This window comes from Aphidius gifuensis, linkage group LG6, assembly GCF_014905175.1.
Source record: "Aphidius gifuensis isolate YNYX2018 linkage group LG6, ASM1490517v1, whole genome shotgun sequence".
Lineage (NCBI taxonomy): Eukaryota > Metazoa > Arthropoda > Insecta > Hymenoptera > Braconidae > Aphidius > Aphidius gifuensis.
In genome coordinates this window covers 16,606,559-16,633,568 of record NC_057793.1, presented here as the reverse complement: position 1 = coordinate 16,633,568, position 27,010 = coordinate 16,606,559, and the positions used below count along the sequence as shown (strand labels likewise).

The 27,010-nt window shown below is 28.1% G+C and overlaps 1 protein-coding gene across 2 annotated transcripts in view; it reads left to right on the top strand.

Annotated features, from left to right (window-relative positions):
• The window catches only part of LOC122859592 (ADP-ribosylation factor-like protein 3), a 34,158-nt gene extending 13,174 nt beyond the window's left edge, over nt 1-20,984 (top strand). The window contains exons 1-5 of one of the 2 annotated variants that reach the window (XM_044163279.1): nt 12,769-13,190; nt 13,300-13,595; nt 15,977-16,203; nt 16,283-16,758; nt 17,378-20,984. In XM_044163279.1, coding sequence (XP_044019214.1) covers nt 13,540-13,595; nt 15,977-16,203; nt 16,283-16,758; nt 17,378-17,959 — 1,341 coding nt within the window. In that variant the 5' untranslated portion in view covers nt 12,769-13,190; nt 13,300-13,539 and the 3' untranslated portion in view covers nt 17,960-20,984. Of the gene's footprint in view, nt 1-12,768; nt 13,191-13,299; nt 13,596-15,976; nt 16,204-16,282; nt 16,759-17,377 lie in introns of those variants that run through there. The other variant, XM_044163281.1, reaches the window with a different exon arrangement.
• The last annotated feature ends 6,026 nt before the right edge of the window (nt 20,985-27,010 follow it).

The following is a 27,010-nucleotide window of genomic DNA, read 5'->3' as shown; positions in this document are numbered from 1 at the left end:
ACTGTTTTTCAATCATTTTACTTTGTTTTTAACACAAAAAAATATTTTTCTGAACTATAAAAGTATTAGTTTCTCGATTGTTTTATTCGGTTTTTTAAATAAAACTGAGAAAAAAATTAGAACAAATCAGACACTGTGATTTCTAGTTCAATAAAATATTTTGTGACTTTGGAAAAATATTTTTTCGTATCTAAAATGAGCACGAACAATTTAAAAAAATGTAATACTAGGAGTAAAAAAAGTTTGATCATTCTAGAAATATATTTATTTGTATAAAAAAAATTGAAGTGATTGGGAAACTGTGACTTATATAATTTAAAAAAGATATTTTGTAGTTGTAGGAAAACATTTTTTTAAAAGAATAGAAATATTATTTTGAAGCAGAAAAATATTTCTTCCTTTCACAAAAGTTTTTGCTTCAAAAGAAATATTAGGAAAAGAAATCGTTTTATTATTCTACAGCAATTATTTAGCCGTTCGAAAACAATTTTTTTTTTTTTTTCGGGACTCGAAAAGTTACATTGGTCAATAGTGCACCAACTTGATGAACGATCGAATTTAATATAAATTACCAAGTTCGTAGGGAATACTTAATTACTAAGAGATCAAGGAATCGAGCCACGGAATCCCAGACCTACTGAATACGCTGATCGAAGGGTGGAATTACATTTATAATGCTGAAATACATATGAAAAATTGATAAGTCGATCGCCACCTGGCGGCATTGCTATTACTTACTTATTTTGTGAAGTTACAAAAGTAACAAAAATTTTTGCTTTTTGAAAAATTATAAATTAAATGATTACTAAATCAGAAAAGGATTGATGAAAAAAAAAAACTATAATAATAAATAAGGTAAAAGGTTGTATTTGTGTTTCTCAATGGAAAAAAAACCGAACAACTATGAATTTTTTTTTACATAAACATCAGTATTTTTAGCTGTTAAAGATACCATTTTTTCTCTTTCTTCAAGTGATTAAAGAAAAAAAATAGAGGGTATACGATCAAGGCAAGTTGTATTTGCAATTGTTCTCTTTGTTGGTGAGGTTGAGACATTGATGTAGTTGATGTTATTGTAGTATCACGCATATCTTGTCTTGTTGAATTAATTATTCGCTGAGATTGTGTTAAAGCAACATCAAAAAAGTGAATTTAGTTCTTGTGGCGATGGAGTTATTATTTGTACTATCATAAATTGTGCTGGTGCTTGTTGATGTACCACTTGAGGTAATATTTTACTTATTGCTGATTGACCAATATTTTCCAAGTTTATTACCGAAATCTCAATCCATTATATAACTTTTTTGATAATTCATTCTCTATTTATCGTAAATTTTATTTATTAATTTTTATCAACAATTTTTGATGTAAAAAAATCAAGTAACGTGTCAAAGTATCAATCAAATCTGTTTTTTTACATCAGAACGATGCTCAAATAAATGTCAATATATAATATCATGTCCATTATTATTCTATCTTGAATTAAATACATTTTGTATACTGATAATACTACTGATCTTTTAAAAATATATATACACTTTGTATTTGTTAAATCACCAGTGTTAATAATTCATCAGCATTTGAAAAAACAAAATTTTATATAATTTTTAACAATGACAGTCATACGTTAAATTGTGGCATTCAAGAATTCAGTACGACTTTCTCTTCTTTTATGATTGTGTTGTGAGGTTTGATTGTTCGTGATATCATATATTGTGCAGACACTTGTTCAGGTAGTACTTGTAGTGATATTTTACTAATCTCTAATTAATCCACTTTTTTCAAGTTCATTACCATAATCTCAATTATTTATATTATCTCTTTAATGATAAAATATTTTTTTTATCGTCAATTTTATTAATTGATATTGTTAAACAATACTCATGTAAAGAAAATAAGTAAAAATGTCAAAGTGTTGATTGAATTTTTTTTTTTACATCAGCACGATGCTCGAGTAGACGTTAATATGAAATATATATCAGGTTCATTATTATCATCTTGCTTTCAGTACATTCTGTATGCGGATAATACTAATATTTTTCTTGAATATATATACAATGTGTAGTTGTCAAAGCAATTGGTACAGTTTGAAATCTAACAGAATTTAAAAAACCAATTTTTTTAATATCATTAACAATGACAGTCATACGTTAAATTGTTGCATTCCAAAATTCACTAAGACTATTTCTTGGTTATCATAAATTGTGTTGTATAATTTGACCAAGTAAACTGGTACATGGTGATTGTTACCATTATTGTTGTCGTTGTTTCAGTTTTTTTTTGATACGTTGTATTTGCAATTGTTCTTTTTGTTGGTGATGTTGTTGTAGTTTCGATTGAAATGATGTTATTTTACTATCAGGCTTTTTTATGTTGTTGAATCAATTATTTGCTGTGTTTGTGTTAAAGCAACATTAAGACGTAAATTTGGCTCTTGTGGCAATGGAGTTATTGTTCGTGATATCATCTGTGCTGACACTTGTTCAGGTAGTACTTTTGGTGATATTTTACTAATTGCTGATTGATCCACTTTCTTCAACTTTATTCCCGAAAAATAAATAATATATGTTACTTCTTTGATGATACAATATTTTTTTTATCGTGAATTTTAATTTATTTTCCATCAGGACGATTCTTAATGAGACGTGAATATATAATATCATGTCCATTAATTCTACATTTTGATTTTAATACATTCGGTATACTAATGATACTGTTATTTTTCTTAAATATATATAAATTTTGTATTTGTCAAATCATTTGGTCGAGGTCAAAATCTATCAGAATTTGAAAAACCAATTTTTCCACTATCATTAACAGTGACATTGTTGAAATTACGTGAAATTGTTGCATTCCAAAATTTACTGAGACTCTATATCTCTTGGTTATTATGAATTGTGTTGTAAAATTTGACCAAGTAAACTGGTACATGGTGCTTGTTATTATTATTGTTGTTGTTCCAGTTTTGTTTTTTTGAAGACGTTGTATTTGCATTTGTTCTCTTTGTTGGTGATGTTGTTGTGGCCTTGATGCAGTTGACGTTATTATAGTATTAGGCTTTTTTATGTTGTTGAATCAATTATTTGCTGTGTTTGTGTTGAAGCAACATCCAGAAAGTGAAGTTGGCTCTTGTGGCAATGAAGTTATTATTCGTGGAATCATACATTGTGCTGATACTTGTTGAAGAATTACTTGTAGTGATATTTTACTAATTGCTGATTGATCCACTTTCTTCAAATTTATTCCTGAAAAATAAATTATATATGTTACCTCTTTAATGATCAAAGACTTATTTTATCGTGAATTTTATTAATTGATATTTTTAACGAATTTTTGAAGTAAAATAATCAAGTTAGAATGTCAAAGTACCAATCGAATTAATTTTTTTTACATTAGCAAGATGCTAAAATATGTATAAAATATGTATCAATTTTGATACATTCTGTATATCTCTTGGTTATCATAGATTGTGTTGTAAAATTTGACCAAGTAAACTGGTACATGGTGCTTGTTATTATTATTGTTGTTTTTGTTTCAATTTTTTTTACGGAGGCTAGGAGCCGAAAGGCTCAGCCGCAGTATTGGATTTATCCCCCCAAAAAAAAAAGTTCATAACTTCTAAACTAATTGTCGTAAAGACTTCGGATTTTGCTCAAAAGAAGCGGCTCTGGGAATTCTATCGCCCCTAATAAAAAAAACATTATCTATTCGGCCATTTATTTTTTTTTCCCAAAAAACGAAAAAAAAAAAATTGTGTTTTTTTTTTTTTTTTTGCACGAAAAATACTATTCGTACGATAAAAATTTATATAAAAAAGTTATAGAATTTTGAAAAACGATTATTTTAAGACTAATATGAAACCTCTGCGACTACTCTATTTTGAGTTATAGCTTGTGCCGTTTTCATTTTTTAGGCAAACGATAACTCATGATGAAATGGTGTTAGAGACTTCATATGAGGCTTAAAACATGCGTATTCGAAAATTCTATCCCCTCCCCAAAATATTTTGATCTATAAATCATATTTTTTTTTTTTTTTTAAATTTAGTTTTTTTTAAAAAAAAAAAAAAGTGACTGAACAGATAATGCTCTTTCTCATGAAGGGCGATGGAGTTTCAGAAGACGCGTTGTTTAAGCCTAATACGAAGTCTCTACTACACTTTTATCAAAAGTTATTGCATTCCTAGTTTTCGAGTAATTTCTGAAAAACGCTCTAACTTTCGACAAAATCGTCCTAGATACTTTGTATAAGACTTAAAAAGCATGTGTGGTGAAATCCTACAACTTTTAGTCGAAACTTTTTTCAAAAAAAATTATAGTTTTCATAAAATAGTAAAAAATAGAATTTTTGAAATATTATTGTGTCTTTTGTTTCAAAAATAGAAAAAAATTGACTATTGGAATCAAGATAAACTCCTTAAGGGGCGATAGAGTTTTAAAAACCACATTTTGAGCTTAATATGAAGTCATTCCGTTGATTCTAACAGAAGTTATAGCTTGCCTTAACTTGAACAAAAAAAAAAAAAAAAAAAAAATTCGATTTTCAGAAAAATAAAAAAAAATGTACTATTATTGTATTGTTACTTTTAAAAACCATTTAAGAGATAAAATTTAACATGGCCCTAGCCGGAGTATTGAAAATTTTTAATTTTCAACGGTAACGCGGGCCACACGCCCCAACAAACGTTACCAGATCTTTTTTTTTTTTGGAGACGTTGTATTTGCAATTGTTCTCTTTTTTGGTGATGTTGTTGTGGCCTTGATGGAGTTGACGTTATTGTCGTATGAGGCATTTTGATCCAGAAAGTAAAGTTGGCTCATGTGGCAATAAAGTTATTATTCGTGGAATCATTATGCTGGTATTTGTTCAAATATTACTTGTAGTGATATTTTAATAATTGCTGATTGATCCACTTTCTTTAACTTTATTCACGAAAAATAAATTATATATGTTACCTTTTTAATGAGCGAATACTTATTTTATCGTGAATTTTATTAATTGATATTTTTAACTGATTCTTGATGTAAAAAAATCAAGTAAAAATGTCAAAGTACCAATTGAATTTTTTTTTTACATGAGCAAGATGCTAAAATATGTATAAAATATGTATGAATATATTATTATTTCATCTTAATTTTGATACATTCTGTATACCTTTTGGTTCTTATGAATTTAATACATTCTGTATATCTCTTGGTTATCATAGATTGTGTTGTAAAATTTGACCAAGTAAACTGGTACATGGTGCTTGTTATTTTTAATGTTTTTGTTATTCGAATATTTTTTTCGAGTAGTTGTATTTGCAATTGTTCTCTTTGTTGGTGATGTTGTGGCATTGATGGAATTGATGTTAATGCAGTATCAGGCTATCTTGTTTCGTTATATTATGTATTTGCCATGTTTGTGTTTGAGCAACATCGAGAAAGTGGAGTTGGCTCTTATGGCGGTGGAATATTTATTTGTGGAATCATAAATTATGTTGGTGCTTGTTCAAGTATTACTTGTGTTGATATTTTATTAATTGCTGATTGATCCACTTTTTTCAACTCTATTCCCGAAAAATAAATTATATATGTTACCTTAGGGTGTTTTTTTTTTTTTCGATATTTTTTTTTCTCTTCACCGATCTTTATACAAGTTCATACAACTCTAAATCATGCCCAGAAATAATTTGAACTCAATTGAAAAATATTCAGAGGTTGTCATTTGTTTTTCCATTTGATTAACATGGGGTTAATAAATATTCACTATTTTGATCATGTTCACGTTCAAGTTCACGTTGGTCTCATTTGATAGAGTATTAAATTCTATAGCATATAATATTCATAGTTTTGATCATTTACAATTAAAAAAAATAGTGAAATAATGCTTCAAAAAGGTAGTATTTACAATTTTTCTGAAAAACAAAATTGTAAATGATCAAAACTATGAATATTTTATGCTATAAAATTCAATACTCTATAAAATAAGACCAACGCGAACTTGAACGGTCGAAAATTAAAGCCTCCATGATCAAAATGGTGAATGAAATGTATTAAACCCATGTTAATCAAATGGAAAAAACAAATGACCCCTGAACCACCTCTAAATATTTTTCAATTGAGTTCAAATTTTTTCTGGGCATGATTTAGAGCTGTATAAACTTGTATGGAGATGGGTGAAGAGAAAAAAAAATATCGAAAAAGAAAAAAAAAAAAAACCCTAATGTTACCTATTTAATGATCAAATATTTTTTCATCAAGAATTTTATTAATTGATATTTATAACTCATTCTTGATGTTAAAAAATCAAGTTAAAATGTTAAAGCTTCACTTAAATTTTTTTTACTACATCAGCAAGATGCTCAAATACACGTAAATATATAATCATGTCCATTAATTCTACATTTTGATTTTAATACATTCGGTATACTGATGATACTGTTATTTTTCTAAGATATATATAAATTTTGAATGTCTCGAATCATTTGGTCAAGGTCAAAATCTATCAGGATTTGAAAAACCAATTTTTCCACTATCATTAGCAGTGACAGTCATACGTGAAATTGATGCATTCCAAAATTCACTGAGACTATCTCTTGGTTATTATGGATTGTGTTGTAAAATTTGACCATGTAAACTGGTACATGGTGCTTGTTATTATTATTGTTGTTGTTTCAGTTTTTTTTTTTTTTGGAGACGTTGTATTTGCATTTGTTCTCTTTGTTGGTGATGTTGTTGTGGCCTTGATAGAGTTGACGTTATTATAGTATTAGGCTTTTTTATGTTGTTGACTCAATTATTTGCTGTGTTTGTGTTGAAGCGACATCCAGAAAGTAAAGTTGGCTCTTGTGGCAATGAAGTTATTATTCGTGGAATCACACATTATGCTGGTACTTGTTCAAGTATAACTTTTAGTAATATAGAATTAATTACTGATTAATTCCTTTAACTTTATTCCCGAAAAATAAATAATATATGTTACTTCTTTGATGATCAAATATTTTATTTGTCGTGAATTTTATTTTATTTTCCATCAGGACAATTCTCAATGAGACGTAAATATATAATATCATGTCTTTCATTGCTTCATTGTGATTTAAATACATTTGGTAAACTGATGATACTGTTATTTTTCTTGAAAAAGAAAGTAAAGTTGGCTCATGTGGCAATGAAGTTATTATTCGTGGAATCATACATTATGCTGGTACTTGTATAAATATTATTTGTAGTGATATTTTACTAATTGCTGATCAATCTACTTTCTTCAACTTTATTCTTCAATCAGAAACTGAATAAAATCAGGCTTTTTTATGTTGTTGAATCAATTATTTGTTGTGTTTGTGTTGAAGCAACATTAAGACGTAAATTTGGCTCTTGCGGCAATGGAGTTATTGTTCGTGATATCATGTATTGTGCTGACACTTCTTCAGGTAGTACTTTTGGTGATATTTTACTAATTGCTGATTGATCCACTTTCTTCAACTTTATTCCCGAAAAATAAATAATATATGTTACCTCTTTAATGATCAAATACTTATTTTATCGTGAATTTTATTAATTGATATTTTTAACTGATTCTTGATGTAAAAAAATCAAGTTAAAATATCCAGAAAGTAAAGTTTGCTCTTGTGGCAATGATGTTATTATTCGTGGAATCATACATTGTGCTGGTACTTGTTCAGGTATTACTTGTGGTAATATTTAACTAATTGCTGATTGATTTATTGATTATGTACATTAAAACTTTTTATTGATAGCTAGCTAAGGTGGTGTTGCAAACATTTGTTTATTTCATTAGTAATGAATCATTACCTATGTATAAGGATTGTCTTGATTTGGTTTAATATGTGGTAGCATTGTTTGTTGTAGTTGTCTTTTGCTGTTGTTTTTTTTGCAATAATTTTAGTGTGTTGTTGACGTGGTCATATTTGTGTTATAATTGATATCAATGGTATATTTTTTGAATGACCGTCACTTTTGAAGGCAAAATTTGAGGACTGTATGTCACATGCGTTGCCAGATATTTTTTCGTTGTCCATTGACACGATTGACTCTCTTCAACGTGATAAGCTTGTATATGCTCAACAAATGCTTTCGTTACGAATTTTTTTAAAACAAAATATATTATGTTTTCAGACTGTATTGAATATTTAATCTTTCCAAATCTTGGCAAATCAGAGTTACCTTCATTAATACATACAGTGACCCCAGGCTTGTATAACGTACCATCATACTTTACCCATGAATATACACTGTGTGGATTTTTTAGGTTTATTGGTGTACAGTCTCTAAATTCCGACCAGTCATCAATTGTATCTAAGTAAATTGTATTTTTTACACCTACAACTATACTCGTCAGCATTGGTTCTTGTATCAAAATTCTATGTGCCCATTGCGGTTGATGTTTGACACTTAACGTATAGGCCAGACATTTTCGTGATGTTATACTCCTTGCAACTTGCTTGAAAAATCGATGTTTTGCTTCACCTCGAATAGTACTCAGTCCTCGAATCGATCCATGCTTAATCTTATTTCTTGGAATATGTAACCAAAAATGTAATTTTGGTACGAGATGGGTGTTGAATAATTGCAGATATAATGAGTGATGATCTTTGATTAATTTAGTGAGCTCTTTTGATGTTGTTTCTTTATTGAAAGACGAAGACTTAATTATGCAGTTAATTTTTCTTGTCATAATGTACAATTTCCAAGTTTTATCATCTGGATCAATAAGATGACTTACAAGTATAGACAAATTCATCACCAACCATGACATTTCAGAGCCTGATAGAATGAGATATTTTTTTTTTAACTGCTTGATAGTAATTGGAGGAGGAATATTGACTCCGGATGATTTATCAATATTGTATCCAGATATTCTTTCATTTAAATAATTAATTGTGAAATATTTTTTATATAGATTAAATCGTAAAGTACCTCTCTCATTATATACCGATAGCCACCTTCTTCCTTGTCATGAAAAGGATCCATAGTTGGTGAATCAAACATATTAAACACGTCGAAAAACACTGACTTTTCTTTGACACCATGTGATAAAGATGCAACATCTTTCGAATAATTTGTTTGAGTTCGTAGAAGCCTTGCATTTTCTACTAATTGCTGACGATAAACTTTCTTACTTGCTCTACAAATTCTACAATAATAAGTTGCATTGAAAGTGGAATTAAAACCAAGAATTTGATTGAGTGCTAAATTGTCACCTAATAACTGAGCAAGATGAAAAAATATATGATATTTCTGGCCATTTACGCTCACAACAATTCCTTCTTTTTGTAGCTCTTTTATTTCTTCAATCAAATTATTAAAAAATCTTTTTGTTAGCTGATGTGTGAAAGCAATTATAGTCTTGTTGTTTGTGTTTTTGAGCCAAAAACCAGTTCTTTAATTGACCAGCAAATTCGGATGGAAGACAATTGATAGAGTAATAAATACCAGTCATTTTTCTGAGGCATTTATGAGATCCCAATGGGTTATTGATTTTGTAATCATCAGTGTATAGGTATACTCAATGGAAGTACCAACTTATTTGAATATTTACTTTTGATTTTTCTCCAATTTTCCCCGTGTAACATTGACGATACAATTGATGGCGATGAAATAATTCAGTTTCTTTTTCATCCATATATTCCTTAATAGTTCTAGAAACTGCTTCAAAGTCTTTTTCATTGGCACAGTAATTATATTTATCTTAACTTTTTTATAAGTTTTTCGTAAATTAATCCTGCGAAGTTGTAGTACTGTTCTGACTAATTTTATTTCTGGTTTAATTAATACTCCACGTTTTTCTAAATGCATCATGGCCTTGTGTTCTGTATTTATTTTACTGAATGATTTTTTGAATAAATTAATACCACAATTTACTTTTTCATCGTCAGTAAATAAACCTTCCAAATATTTTTTTAAATCATCAATGGATTGATGATAAAATTCTTGAAATTTTAATGAAACTTTTTGAACTAAACTTCTCGGTATTATAGGATCAGCATACAACTCAGTCATTACCTGCTCAGCTTTGCTAAACTGATTTTCTTGAAAGTGAGATAACCTTTCATCATATGTTGACGTATTTATTTTAAAAGACACATTATTATTATCATGGTTGTTTGTTAATTCTAGCTGCGTGGTTTTATTTAAACAAATTTTATCGACAAGTATCAAGTTTTGGCTAATTTCACAATTAGGCATAGCATTTATTTCGTTATTAGTCGTAAGTTGATTACTTGAAGTCTGGGATGCAGCATTTGTGTTTGATTTAACTTCAACAGTGTCCTCGTCAGGTGCTGGTGATACATTTGGTATAAGTGGATGAGATTTTGTCACATGATCCATGTACACTTTTAAGGATTTAAATGATCACCAACAATATGCAATAGGACAATCGCATCTTTGGATATAAGAACCATGAAGTTTAACATGATCAATCAATTGTAATCTATTTTTTTTTGTAACTTTGCAACATGGACAGACAAACATTTTTATTACTTCAGATTCGTATTGTTTCTTTAGACCTGTTACATCCAAATTTTTTAAAAAAATAAAACAAAAAGAAAGAACTTGTAATGATTTTTATTAAAAACAATAGTAAATTTTCAAATTCAATAAATAAATTATTGTTAAAAATTGAGTTTGTATTTAACTTATTATTCATTTAAATATTTATTTTAATTTATTCAATTTATATATGGGGCATTCTGAGTCACTTCAGCTGGTTATCTGCCTGACCCTCACGGATTGAGTTGAAAATTTTTTTATATGTTCTTTTTGGCTTTTTATGCAGCCTGAATTTTTTTGAAAATTTTGTGACGTGTTTTAGCCGGTAAAGTAGAGTGTTTTAATGTTAATTCTCTTCTTTCATAAAAAAAAGCCCCAATTTGAATACATGAAGGTACTCAATCTACGTATATTCAATTATTAGTGGGCCGAGACATTTTTTCTTTTTTTTTTTTTTCAATTTTTTTTTTCAAAATATTTGAAAAAAAATTGATTTTGAATAAAAAATAAAACCAAATTAAAACATATCTTGGTAAAATTTCATTTTCGGCGTATTTTAGAACTAAAAAGTAAAAAATTTCACGAACATTTCGTTAAAAATTGATATTTTTCACTTTTTAGTTCTAAAATACGCCGAAAATGAAATTTTACCAAGATATGTTTTAATTTGGTTTTATTTTTTTGTATTCAAAAATTCAAATTTTTTTTTTTTTTTCAAAATATTTAAAAAAAAAAAAATTTTTTTTAAAAAAAAAAAAGCATAAAAACGTCTCGGCCCACTCTAATTTTTAATTGAATATACGTGGATTGAGTACCTTATTTTATGGAAAAATATTCATGTATTTAAATTGGGGCTTTTTTTATGAAGGAAGAGAATTAACATCAAAACATTCTACTTTACCGGCTAAAAGACGTCACAAAAATTCCGAAAAAATGCAGGCTGCATAAAAAGCCAAAAACAACATATAAAAAAATTTTCAACTCAATCCGTTAGGGTCAGGCAGATGACCAGCTGAAGTGACTTAGAATGCCCCATATGCTTTTGTATAGTAAATTTACAAAAATATTTGAAAAAAAAAAAATTAACATCTTATAAAATCATCAAAAATTTATTTAGTCTGAGCTCACTATAAAATGAGGAATACTTTGATGCACATTCAATTGGCATTTAAAAAATGTAGGGAACAAGTAAATTTAATTTATTCTATTTGACTCACAAATTAATAAATACAGTGTAAAAAAAACTGAATTCTAGTAACAGTATTGATATTTTTTTTTATTTGAAATAAACATATTGAACTAAGTTTAATGACTTTCTTATCATATTTTTATTTTAATTTTCTCAAAAATAAATTTATTTCATATGTTATCGACTTGTAAGACTACTTTATGAGTATGTAAAACTAATTTCAAAATCATACTACTCTTTATTTATAAGAAAAAAAAAAAATTATAAATAAATATCAATAAATAATATGAATGGGTATACAGTACAAAAAATTTGTTAAGTTTCCATGTAATTTCAAAGTCTTTTGAAAATATTTTTGTGTATATTTGAAGGTCATACAAAGTAGTATAAAATGGAATGGGTAAGCTTTTTTAATTTTCATGATATTATTTAATTTCATAAGTAATTTGTCGAGCTCTCAAAAATAAGAAAAAACTTGAATCACATTCAATAAATATCAGAGAAACTTGGGGAACAAGTCGAAATAAATTGATAAAATGATAGACATAGCGTAATAAAGCAATCAAAATCATGTAACGTACAGTATTTAGTTTTTTTTTGTCAATTATTACGTTTGTTAATTAATTTGTTTACTATTTATTCAAAATTTTTATTGAAAAAGCATTTAACAAGAATTAAATAGAATCGATTTCATAAACATACATAAACATACATCAACATATATGAACATGTATATTTATGTCATATGACAGACGTACTTATTTGACCTTTTGTTGACTATTGAGATTTTTACTATTTTATCATTATAATTTTTTTGTCTTATTAATTAACAATAAATCTTATGCTCATTCCAATTTTTTATTCAAAACTTATCTATAAAGAATCAAATTAAATAAATTTTATGGATGAAATAATAAGTTAACCAATAAATAAAATAATATAATTATAATATATAACAATAATAACAAGATAGATATTTATTTATAAATTTTACACTTACTTTGGCAAAAATATTCTGTTTTTTTTTGACGTTTTTAATGATATTAATATGATAGATTATTTATGCATATTTCATATATACTAAGTCTTATAATATATAGTTTATATTGATTGTTTAATATAATTAAAATTAATGTATATGTTATAAACAAAAAAGATTCATTATGAACATGAAAAAAACTATGAATTAGGCTGGTGTCTGTCTTTATTATTGACAAGTTATAAAGCAGTATAAAGCTAAGTTTACATGACCTATAAAGGCTACAAAAGTTTGCGACCGCGCACACTTCCAAATGCTTCCGAATTCATTCTGTGATTTGGCAACACTGCCATGTCTGAGGAGAATCCCGCCAAAATCTCACACACATTCACACACCTGTCGTCATCCGACGTTGCATTTATTTTTTTTATTTTTGTGGCCTTTGTTACACGGAAGATTACATCAAAACATTAGTTCAACGTAGATGAAAAATAAAGAAAAAAAACGATATTGTGTTTTATGTTTTATAGTAAGTGAAATACAATTTTTTTCTAAAATATATTCTATTTTAATCGTACCGAATGTATTTTTTTGATCGCTATTTAATTTTTAACATTTTGTTATTGGTTATTTTTTAGATAAGTACTAATACTACAGCAGAAAAATCTCAAAAATAAAAAAAAAAACACAACAAATCTTAAAAATGGCAAGGACTTTCATTGTCAGAAATTATTTTCTTTCTTTTTATTATCTTTGACCTCGAACCACGTCAGCATGTCTTCGCAACAGAAACTTTTAATGTGTTATCTGTCTTCCAATCCGGAGAACCTGGAGAAGTCTTAAACTATTTTAAGAAAGATGGAATATTAAAAGAGAATATGCGGCAAATAATTGCTAATTCTGTATTCAGGGAGGTCATAAAACACAAAACAAGGTATGGATTTTTTTATTGATTAAGTTGATTTTTTTTTTCTTTTTCGTTTTCTCGTTGCCTTTTTTTTTTATAAAAAATCTGTATGATAATATATCCAAGACTAACAGTAAAACAAATAATTGAAAATTATGGGTTACCATCAAGAGTCAAATCAAATAGTCAAAAAAATTAGTAGTATTATCTGTATACAACATAGATTCAAATCAAGATGAAATAATAATGGACATGATGTTATATATTTACATTTATTTAAGCATCATGCTGATGTAAAAAAAAAAATTTAATTAATACTTTGACACATTACTTAATTTTTTCACATTAAAAAATGTTGATACGAATTAATGAATAAAATTCACGATAAATGGAACAATCAATTATCAAAAAGGTGATATGAATGATTGAGATTTTGGTAATAAACTTGAAAAATATTGGTCAATCAGCAATAAGTAAAATATTACCTCAAGTGGTACATCAACAAGCACCAGCACAATTTATGATAGCAAAAATAATAACTATATCGCCACAAGAACCAAATTTACTTTCTGAATGATTGATTCAACAACATAAAAAAGCCTGATACTAAAATAACATCATTTCCATCAAGGGTACAACAACATCATCAAAAAAGAAAACAACTGCAAATACAACTACTCGAAAAAAATATTGGAATAGCAACAACAATAAAAATAACAAGCACCATGTACCAGTTTACTTGGTCGATTCTCGAAATCAAAATGAAATAATAATCGACATATGATATTATATATTTACGTCTACTTGAGCATCGTGCTGATGTAAAAAAAAAAATTCAATCAACACTTTGACATTTTTACTTATTTTCTTTACATTAAGTTTTGTTTAACAATATCGATTAATAAAATTGACGACAAAAAAAATATTTTATCATCGAAGAGATAATATAAATAATTAACATTATGGTAATGAACTTGAAAAAAGTTGATTAATTAGAGTAAAATATCACTACAAGTAATACCTGCACAAGTACCAGCATACGAATAATAACTTCATTGCCACAAGAGCCAACTTTACTTTCTGGAAGTTGCTTTAACACAAACACAGTAAATAATTGATTCAACAACATAAAAAAGCCTAATACTACAATAATGTCAACTCCATCTAGGCCACAGCAACAACACCAACAAAGAGAACAATTGCAAATATAACTACTTGAAAAAAATATTGAAATAACAACAACAACAATATAAATAACAAGCACCATGTACCAGTTTACTTGGTCAATTATTGAAATCAAAATGAAATAATAATGGACATGATATTATATATTTACGTGTATTTGAGCATCGTGGTGATGTAGAAAAAAAAAACTTTCAGTGAAGCTTTAATATTTTAACTCGATTTTTTCACATCAAGAATTAGTCAAAAATATCAATTAATAAAATTCACGATAAAAAAAATATTTGATTATTAAAGAGGTACCATATATAATTTATTTTTCGGTAATAAAGTTAAAGGAAGTGGATCAATCAGCAATTAGCAAAATATTAACAATTACCAACATAATCACGAATAATAATTCCATTGCCATTAGAACCAAATTTACTTTCTGGATGTCGCTCTATCACAAATCCAGCAAATAATTAATTTAACGAGACAAGATATGCCTGATCCTATAATAACATCAACTCCACTACTGCCACAACAACATTACTAACATCACCAACAAATTGCAAATAAGACCACCCCAAAAAAAACTGAAATAACAACAACAATAATAATTACAAGCACTATGCGCCAGTTTACTTGTTCAAATTTTAAGAAAAAATTTCATAAGAAGAATAAAAAGACAGTCTTAGTAATTTTTTCAATGCAACAGTTCGACGTTTGACCGTCATTGTTAAAGCTTGTAAAAAAATTGGTTTCTTTAATCCTGATAGATTTCAAATTCTACTGATTTATTTGGCAAATACACAGTGTACACATATTCAAGAAAAATTGTAGTATTATCACCTTACAAAATTTCTAAAAATAAAGATGATAATAATGATCGTAATATTGAAACACGTCGAGAATTACCCGTTGTTTTTAAAATCGTACTTTATATCGTTAATTAATTATTAATTATTATCCATTTTATCAATACAATGTTGTTGACTGTTACTCTTAACTCTTAATCAATAATTAAAAAGCTAACTTATTTTTACCATTAAATGGTTACATCTCACATAAACTTCAGCAAGAAAAAAAAACCTGAAAAATATTATCTATAGTAATAATACTAATAAGAAAGTAGAGTAATATTTTTATTTTTAAAACCTTATTTATCTGTATTTTATACATAATATATTATTAAGCATTATCATTATTATCATTTTATTACTATATAATTAACAATTTCACAGACTTTTAAATGAAGATTTTAATATTTTGGACCAAAAAATTTGTAAAATTTTTACTTGCGAAAAGCCAGAGCAACTGTATTATATACCCAAGATTAGTGGATGTAAAGCAAAAAATATTAAAGCTGTAGCTTCAAGAGGCAAACTACCACTTATATACAGAAAATTTAATTATAAAAAAAAAAATGTATATAACGAAAAAGGCAAGGAAGAAACTCTGAACAAAATTGGTAAGTTTATTTTTTACTTCCATTTCTATTTATTGAATTTATTTTAAATATATTTTATTTACTGCTTCACATATAACAGATGATGATGATGATAATATTGATGATGGACTAAAGAAAAAAAAGGATTGGTTGAAAACCAATAGAGAGCCAAAGGAGCTCGTTTTAAAGAATTGGGTGGACACAATGAAAATAAGAAAAAGTAGCAACTACAATACTACTGATGATTTCATACAAGACTGGCCAATTTTGAGTGAGCCCATAGCTGCTGAATTAATCAAACATGATTTTGATGATATGAAATCGAGTTTAAAAAAAGAATTAAATGCAACAACATTGAGCAAATTAATTAATGAACTTTGCGTTGTTCGAAAAAAAAATATCAATGAAACCGCAAAAAATTATATTGAGATAATTAAAAAAAATAACAACAATAATATTATAATTGCGCATCAAATAAAACTAGCATCATATTTATTACCACCATCAGCACAAATAGCTCGCGGGTGGAAGCCATCCGTAGCAGAATCAGAAGATAGTTTAATGTTACTTGCATCGGTAAGATTTTTATTTTTCATTCTATTATATAAAGAAGCTTAATTAACTATATACTCTTAATTTAAATAATAATAGTTGACTATAATAAGAAAATAATAAAATTCAATAAGGAAAGTGATAGAAATTTTTTTTTTTCATTGCTCAAAATATATATTGCGACAAAATAAATACAAAAAATCATTAAAATTACAAATAATATTAAAAGTATAAATTAAATAAATCATATTTTCATTTGTGTTTTTTAATAATGAAATATAATACATAAATAAATAAATAATAAAAATAAATCAATGGAAAAGGAAGACTATTATTAAACTACGATATTGTTTTTTTTTAATTATTTATCAATATTATAAATGTTTCAAAAAAAATATGATTTTTTTTTCTAATTATTATAAACACATATTTTAGAATTAAATATATAAATAAATCAAATCCTAAGAATAAATTAATAAAAAAAAAATAATAATAACAGACATAAAAATATAAATAAAATCAACAAAAAGAAATTTTGATCAGCAGTACTTTATATTATAGATTTTTTAAAAACGTTTTTTTTTTAAATCAAACTTTAGGTCATTTAAATAAATAAATAAATACATTTTCTTTATTTTTATAGACTAACGATGAGGTGGATCAAGTAATAATCGACCGAGCAAATAAATTGAAGGAATACAAGCTCACATCACAACCGATCATTGTTGTTGTAGGTGAAAGTTGGACCAAGATCACAGATTTTTACACGTGCATTGATGGCTTAAAATACAAATTTGATAATTTACTTGAAGCATTAGATTCATTGTTTTGTTGTTTTTTTGTTTACGATCTTAAATATCCACTTGAAAGTAAAACAGTATGTTCTGTTATTAGTAAAGATTTGTATGGATTTACTTTAAATGAAAATCTCATCAAAGTAAATGAAGTTTTAATCGATTTGGAGTGTCTACGTTCAAAACAAAAACCTGAAGTAGTAACTTCTACAGTACAAATAAATAATGATAACAATGAGAGTACAAGTGTAAATGATGACAATGATAATACAGAAGGTGAAACATCATTGCCAACAAAAGATGGTGATAGTTCTACAAGCCCTAAGGAGACGGATGTTGAAAATGATGAACCACCACGTAAAAGAATGAAGCCATTTCAATTTAAAAAAAAATCGAATACTGAATTACTTCAAAGGAATAAGTCCAAATAAGTAAAACGTAAAGCGAAAGTCTTCAATTTTTGCAATATTATTTCATCAACATTTCTTTAATAATTTTTAGTATACTTTTTTTTTGTCAAGTGCACAGAAATAATAATATTATCGTTAAAACAAAATATAAATAAAAAAAAATGTAATACTGGATCTATTAATAAAAGAAAAAAAGAAACAAAACACAATAATACATCTAAACCTCTATTAAAATAATAAAATTGCAAGTGTATTTCTTGAAAAAGTATAAAAATAGCACTTCATCAATCAAGTTAATTTAAAAAATTAAAAGTTATAATTAAAATTGAAACGAATGTTGTGAATTGTCACGATAGACTGTATGGTGTTTAAGGACATTTTAACTTAAAAAAATAAAATAAAATAATGTTGTCAATAAACACAATATATTATAGAATATATATATTAGATGGTTTTTTAAAGTGAGTTTTTCAATTTATTATAAAAATATGTAATATGAAAATTTGAATTTCATAAATAACATAAGTGAATAATGTATGGTATAATTTTCAACAAGCAAAAACAGCATTTCTAAATATAAATTTGTAGAATCGTTTTTTTCTTTTTTTAAAATTATGTTAAAAAAGATGTTTATGCTGATGGTATGTCAGAATAAACTAATGGGCTTGGTCAATCGTTCCCGACAGATATTAATCAACATTTTATAAGATCACAAAATTATGGTATAACTACAAAATTTGAAATTGATATTAATATATCATATGATAAACGTAAAGTAACACTTCGGGATATTATTATAAATAACTAAATTATTTTCAAGTCAAATTGGAATATGATTTTCAAATTTAAACATTGAATTTTATATTGAGGGAATAATTTCAATTGATATAACTATTCATCAAGGATTAATTGAAACAAATAATTTATAATTAATCAACCGCATTATTTTTATCAGTTTCACATACTGTTTGACACATGCTCAATTTTTATTATTTTATTTTATTTTATTTCAATTTCAATAGGCCCATAGCAAATGTTTATTATGTTACAACACAACCATCATCATATCATACACCAGTTAATATATATGGTTTTATATAAATATCATTAAGTTTAAATTGATGGTGAATTTGTCCAAGTACCGAAAAAATTTCAGGTCTTTAGTTAAAAAGGGTCCAGGAAAAAGGTAGAGCTTTCCGTCAGCTGTTCTACACATGAATCAAGTGTATAAACTTGATTGATTATTTACATGACCGATGTGTTTTTTTTAATGAGTAAAAGTAGATAATCTCTAACTAACAGTGATGATTATTTAAAATTAAAAATTTTGTTTCTATGTTGTTTATTTCAAAATAATTTTTGGCACGATAATTGATTTTTAATTATGTACATATAATTCTAGTAAGAATAAATATTGTATCACACCACGTATCCAAATATACCACGATAATTTCACAAGGGTTGTAAGGCCTTATGTTTGATACAGGGCTATCAAAGGATGTGGAGGATAGGTTGTAACTTGAAATAATAGGAATAACACTTTAAATAAATCCAAACACTGTGGCTTAAATTCTATTAATATATTCACTTTATTATTTCACTAAAATTATAATTAATTGTATTGTATATTGTGTATTGAGTTGACTCTAACAAGTGTTGTCATGGACAGACACTACTATTTTATATTGTAAGTATAAAGAAATCCCGTTGTACGCGAATCAATATTAATTAGAGATGTTACGTAAACGAGTGTTGAAGAGCAACTGATTTCTCAGTTTGTTGAAAATTGTTAAGTCCAAAAAATGGGTGTATACTTAGTTAAAAAATTAGTTTTAATTGGTCAAAAATTAGTTCAAGAGAGGGTAAAAAACTAGGTGTAGGTGGTGGGATTTTTAGACATAAAATTGGGCCTTGTGTGGTCCAAAGGGTGACATAAAAAATACCATGTGTAAACAAAAAATATAGATTTTACGACCGGAAAGTCCAAGACGTTTTCATGAATTTAGTTTATTTTAAAAAGTTATAAATTTACTTTTTTATTGTCGATTTTACGACACTGTGTATCGAAAATACGTTAGTGCAGTTGTTTGACAGATGTGAGATTTTCTCTAATTCTTGACAAATAATGTTTTAAAAAATATGTTATAATAGTACCAAAGAGAAACTTGAGTTCATGGTTTTATTTGTTACGTGATTTTTACTCAAAAATCTATGCATGAGTTGACCATGTGTGGGAATATTCGAGTTTGTAAAAGGCTATTAAAAAGTACATAAATTAAATCGTTGTTTAAAATATTTTAGAAAAAATATAAACCAAAATTGTTAGTCATATGTTATTTGAAATTGTATGATCTCGTGATCTAGCCATAAAAAACAGAGTAATGTTTAAAACTTATCAACTTATTGTATTTTGTTTAAAAAATAAAAAGAATAAAAATCTGGTCAGTCTGGGACCGACAGACATGTGGTTCGACCCGGAACATTCTCCCCCCGTTGAGAGGTCGGCCGATCAACTTAATATCTAGAACAGAATAAAAGTGTTAGTAAATGTAAAATTAATTTATTCTAATGTTGTCATTCTGGGTCACAAGGAACCAGGGGTGCTATTTTCTTGACGTTGCGTTTGTAGGTAGACTTTGCTGTTTTGATGGTGACCGTACGGACAATACCATCCGTCCCAGGATGCGTCTCGATGATTCGACCCAATGCCCAATGCATAGGTGGAATGTTGTCTTCCTTCAATAAGACCACATCGCCTATTTCTATGTTGTTGTTGTCTTTGTTCCACTTACTACGGTTGATCATCTCGTTGAGATATTCATTGTGCCAACGTTGCCAAAATTCTTGTTTTAGTTGTTCAATCAGTTGCCATCTAGACAACCTGTTCATGGGTATGTTGTTGTAGTCATGATCTCTTATAGTTGTGAGAGCATGTCCAATTAAAAAATGTCCAGGTGAGAGCACCATAAAATCATTTGGATCAGTTGAAATAGGTGTCAGTGGACGTGAATTGAGTATTGCCTCGATCTCAATAATCAAGGTGTTGAATTCTTCTTGTGATAATAAAATATCTGGTTTAATAACCCTTTTAAAATGATGTTTGAATGACTTGACTGCGGCTTCCCAAAGTCCGCCAAAATGTAGAAAGTGGTGGCGTAAAATGCCATTGAATTTTTTTTTGTGTTAAAAAATTCTTGTAATTTATTTTGTGCATCGTTTGATTTTAATTGATCTTGCAGTTTAATCAATTCATTGTTGGCCCCTTGAAAATTTAAACCATTGTCTGAATAAATATCAGTCGTAAACCAATGTCTTAAACAAATCTTTAAAGCAGCAATAAAACAATCTGTAGTTAAATCACTGACCATTTCTAGATGTACAGCTTTGATGACGACATACAAAGACTGCTACGTATATTTTAACTTTAATTTATTTCTTTTCTTTCTTTCTTTAACTAAAAAGGTCCACAAAGTCAACCCTAACTATTGTAAATGGAATTGCTTCATTAACTCTTGCTTTTGGTAAATTACCGATCAGATAATCAATTGTACGAGGCTGTGCTCGTAGACATGTTGCAAGTGCGTATTATTTTACTCACTTGATTGCACCATCAATCGGCCAATATTGTTGTCTTACAGCATATAATGTGGCTTGAGTACCAGTATGCAAGGTACTTTATGTTCATGTTTAATTATTAATGAAGTTACATGATGCTTTTTAGGTAAAATGATTGGATACTTTTGATTGTATGGAATAGAGGCATTTTGTAATCGCCCTCCTACTCGCAATAATCCATTTTATCAATAAATGGAGTGAGTTTTAATTTAATTTGATTTAATTGTCTTTGATTTTCTAGAATTTTAATTCATCAAAAATATTTCTTTCTGTACTAGTTTAATTATTGTATTAGTAGCATATTCAATTTCATTGATTTTTAAATAACCAGTATTCTTGTTGTTTGTTTTCATTCGCAGACAATATGCAATGACATTTTGTAATTTATTCCAAGATGAATAACGAGTTAAAATATTGTAATCATTTTTATTGTTTATATTTACTTTTGCGGTTGTGTTGAACTTGTCGTTGTGTTGAGACATGTGTTGACCTTGAGCTCAGGTAGACTGCAAACCCTCGGTCATCTCGAATTTCGGCCAGCCATCTGATCTCTTCACACAGCCAAGACGGCCCATGTTGCCATGTTGTTGTTTTGATGAATTCTTCAGGTAGTTGACCTCTTGAAATCAGGTCATTGGATTGTCATGTGTGTACGTACATGGCACCATTGTGTTGTTTTTGTTTTTTCTTGTATTTTGGCAATTCTGTTTGCCACGAATGTTTTCATAACACTTGGCTCTTTTCTTAGCCAGTGTAAACAATTGTAGAATCTGACACACAAATATGTGTCATCTATTGTTATGTGTATTGCTTTAATTATTGTTGTATATGAAGCAAGTAATAATGTCCACATAATTCCAATCTAGGGATTGATAGTGTCTTGAGAGAGGAGCTATAAGTGCTTCTAAGCACACAAAAAGTAAACTTTACCTTTTATCAATGGACCTGAGATAAATACAAGCCCCATATGCTTTTCACTGGCATACAAAAAAGCCATGTAATTGTATACTTGTTGTATCATTTAATATTGTATGTCTTTTAAAAAGATAAATCATTTAAAAGTTGTAATTGGTTATAAATGTTAACCATTCATCTTTAATTGTGATGGGACAGGTTCATCCCAGTCAATGTTCATACCCATATTGTTGCATAACTATTTTTGCTGTCATAACAACTGGACCAAGAAGTCCAAGAGGATCAAAGATTTTCCAATTTCAGAAAAAATTTTGCGTTTTGTAATTTCGTAAACGTAATTGTTTTAACTGTGTAAACAATTGTATCTGTAGTAGATCTCCAGTAAACACCGAGAGTTTTTATTGCACTGAGTCATTAAATTGTAATTGTAAAATTTTTTGTTAGCCCTTGAAGTTCTAATAGTCTAGGCTCATTGGAAGCCCATTTGCGTATATTTAACATACCTTGTTGTAATAAAGGAATTAATTCATCCCTCAATTTAATTGCTTCTTCAAGTGTTTGTGTACCAGTTAAAAGATCATCGACATATAGATCTCTCTTGAGTATTTCTGATGCTATAGGAAAATTTTCTTGTTCATCATCAGCTAATTTATGTAGACATCGTATAGCTAGGAATGGTGATGGAGCAAGACCAAATGTTACAGTATTTAATTCATATGTTTTGATAATACCAGACGTATTTCTCCATAAAATACGTTGATATTTTCTATCTTGTGGACGTACTAAAAATTGTCTGTACATTTTCTCAATGTCACCAGTCAGTACGTATTGGTGTAATCTAAATCGAAGTAGTAATGAGAAAATGTCTGTCTGTATTGTTGGGCCAACATGTAGCAATTCATTGAGCGAATGACCCTTGGAACCCTTGGCTGAACCGTCGAACACGACTCGTACTTTTGTTGTTTGGCTTTCTTCTTTTATCACTGCATGATGAGGTAAATAAAAACCATCTTCTTGTAATTGTTTATCTGGTACTTCAGACATGTGACCTAAGTCTAGGTATTCTTGTAGTACAGCGTTGTATTGTATCTTTAACATAGGATTAGTTTGAAGCTTTTTCTCTAGAGAATTTAATCTTTTTATTGCTATAGACCGAGCTCTCCCATTGATTGACTGAGTAGTTTAAATGGTAAAAAGCGACAATGTATCGTCCTACCATTTCTTGTGACATGTTGAAGAAAAATGTTCTTCACATGCTAATTCATCTGCTGTGAGATGACAAACATCTTTACTTTTCATTCCAAAATTTTGAGAAATCAAAGTGCATGTCTGATGCCAGGTGGCAAGACACTTGTTGCGATGGGACCTTTGTAGGTGCACTCCCCGATGACCCATCCAAATTTAGTTCTTTGTAAGAATAAATCAGGGCCACCAGATTTTAGACAAATCTATTTGTCCTTGTGTAAATAATGACATGGTAACACCTGCTCCCAATAAAATATCAACTGGAGCAGGTTGATGAAAATTAGAAATGCTAATTTCATTGTATTAGGAATTTTAATATTATCTTTTATTAATTATTTGATCAGGTATATTTTCCGAAATTCTTGAACTGTCAGAAAACTTAATGTTCTTTCTATTATTTGTGTGACAAGATTGAATTGTGGTACTTACAACATGTTTAGAAATTGTTGAAGCTGTGTTCAATGCACCAATTGAGATTGAACATTTCTTTTTATTTAATTTAAGTTTACTTGCCATACTTTCAGTCATAAAATTTGCAGTTGAGCACGTATCAAGAAGACATCGACATTGTATTTTTTCTCCGTCAATATTGAATACATTGATGAGTGCTGAGACGACTAATACACTTGTTGTTGAGTTGACTACAAATGCTATAGGTCGTCCTGGATGTATACTACTATGCTGTAGTCATATTTGTTTGTTTACATCTGCTACTGGAACAGATGTTGTGTTGGCCTGGTCAGACTCAATGGTCGTTGGCCGATGCAAAAATGTATGGTGTTTTTTGTCGCAGGTACGACACCCTGTTGACTTGCAATCTTTGACCGTGCCCTTTTTCAGGCAATTCAAGCATAATGAGGCCTTGATTGCAGCCTTATATCTTCTTCTCTTGTGTAAACTTTTGAATATCTCAAACTATATACAGTGTGTCTCGAACATATTGACAGACACGTGTAGTAGTTGTTGTCAATGATATTCCACCTTTTAACTTAGTTTTCACCCTTTTTATTTTCATTTGTATTTGTTTCTTCTTTCAAAGCAAAATTAGCACATCTTGCTCGTTGTTCCAAAAATTCTAACAAGTCGGAATATTTTGTTATTTCATGAGAATTATGAGTCATTTCCCATGCAAAAATTGTATCTTGATTTAATTTTAATAACATAAAATCAACTAGTGCTATGTCCCATGCATTATGTTTAACTTGTAAATTTTCTAATGCTTTAATACGTTGTCTAAATGTATCTACTAACTCACCAAGAGCTGCAGGTGTATCTTTTTTCAACTTTGGATAATCTCGTATTATTGACCAATGTCTGTGAGTCAAAAGACGTTTATCTTCATATTTGTTATTGAAATTGTATGATCTCGTGATCTAGCCATAAAAAACAGAGTAATGTTTAAAACTTATCAACTTATTGTATTTTGTTTAAAAAATAAAAAGAATAAAAATCTGGTCAGTCTGGGACCGACAGACATGTGGTTCGACCCGGAACAAATATTAAAAATAAATTGTTGAATTTGAAAAGTTTTCATTTTCCAAAATAATATTATGTAAGATTATAATTATTTTATTTAAAAAAAATTAAAATAAAAGTTACACAAGTTTACCATCGATTAAATAATAAATACATTATATGAGAGCCATGTTTCAATCGAGAATATATTTACAATATTCGTTGATAAGCAAAAAATAGTATACAATTTATTGATAAATAATAAATAAATAAATAAATAGTAATAAATAAATTACTAATAAATTAATAAATTGATGGATAATAAATTTTATCAAATTATTATTAGTCATAGGCCGGTGAAAAATATATATCATTTTTATACTATTATTTAGATTTTCAAAATTACGAAAAAAAAATGATAATGATCAACAAATAATATACCAAATTACATAAACGATGTTTAAATATTGCTACTGTAATTTTGGTCCTTTACATTTCATCTTAGATCCAGTAGGTGGCGACGGAGCAAGTATTTTTTCCATATTAATTTGTGGCAGGAACGACTTATGAAATCGTTAAATTTCTCTATTTATCTGATTCTGAAGTTGAGTGCCACCAACTCTAGAGTCTTACCTGTTATGATTAGCAGACATCCTACTGCACGGTGTCCCAATTCGGCCATGATTACGTATGGGGATAAACTTTCAGTTGCTCATCATAGATAATAAATTTAATAGAAAGTCTCTTCTTTTTTTAAATGAAATTAATTTTGTTTTAATCGAAATAATATTTTTTTAGAATCGATGAGTATTGCTATGAATTATACAAACCATTGAAATATCGTAGCCGGATCATTTATGAGACCTAGGGATTTTGTCCAATAAAATAATTCAACTAGATATGTAATTAATTTAACCCTGTTTATCCTGCCCAGCAAACGAACATTAGAAAGGTAGGGAGACGATTTTACGTTATGTAGGGAGAGGTAAAAAGGAACCTGAAAAATACGCGAGAATGGTACACAAATTGAACACAAATAATTTATAAAAACTTGAGTCGAACACAAAAATTATAATGTTAACTAAAATGGTAAATTTATTATTAAAATACCACAACTTTACCAATGGTATTGATGTTCAGTAACAGATAGTTAAGTTTGGACCGACGTGGACCTTGAGTTAATTGATGCACTTGTGTAACACTGAATTTACAATAAAAATTATAACAAAGATCACTTTTACATTTGTTTGATTTAATAATTACATAAACGCTTTACTATACTTTGCAGGTCGTAGCTAAAACCAAATTCATGACCACGAGGTCGTTGATTGTTATATTTAAAATAATTAAATATTTTTAACAAGCAAATTCTTGCTTAAATCGGCCAACTATAATTTACTTTATTCAATATTTATTTGATGAAATAATTTAACACAAAACTTGCATTTGAATTTAAATTTAAAAGAACAAGCCAACTTAGACCATGTGGTCGGAACTTATTACAAGTTAAATCCAAGATGATTTTAATGAGTTTAATTTACTAATTCATGTAACCAAATATTATGTGAATTTAAGTGAGAATATTTAAGCAAAATAAATCAATGAAATATTGGATAAATATAACTTACAGTTTTCGGCTGGTGATTCTTAAAATTATTCTAAGACTTTTTAAAGCACCTATTAAAGCAGTTAGAGCAGTTAAAGCAATTAAAGCAGTTGGAGCTGGTAGTCACGGGATCGGAGATCCCATTGAACTGATCGATATATTGGGTCAGTGGCACAAGCTAACCGTAGGGTAAGTCGGAAATATTCGGGGGTGCTCGGGGTTGCGTTTGCTCCCTT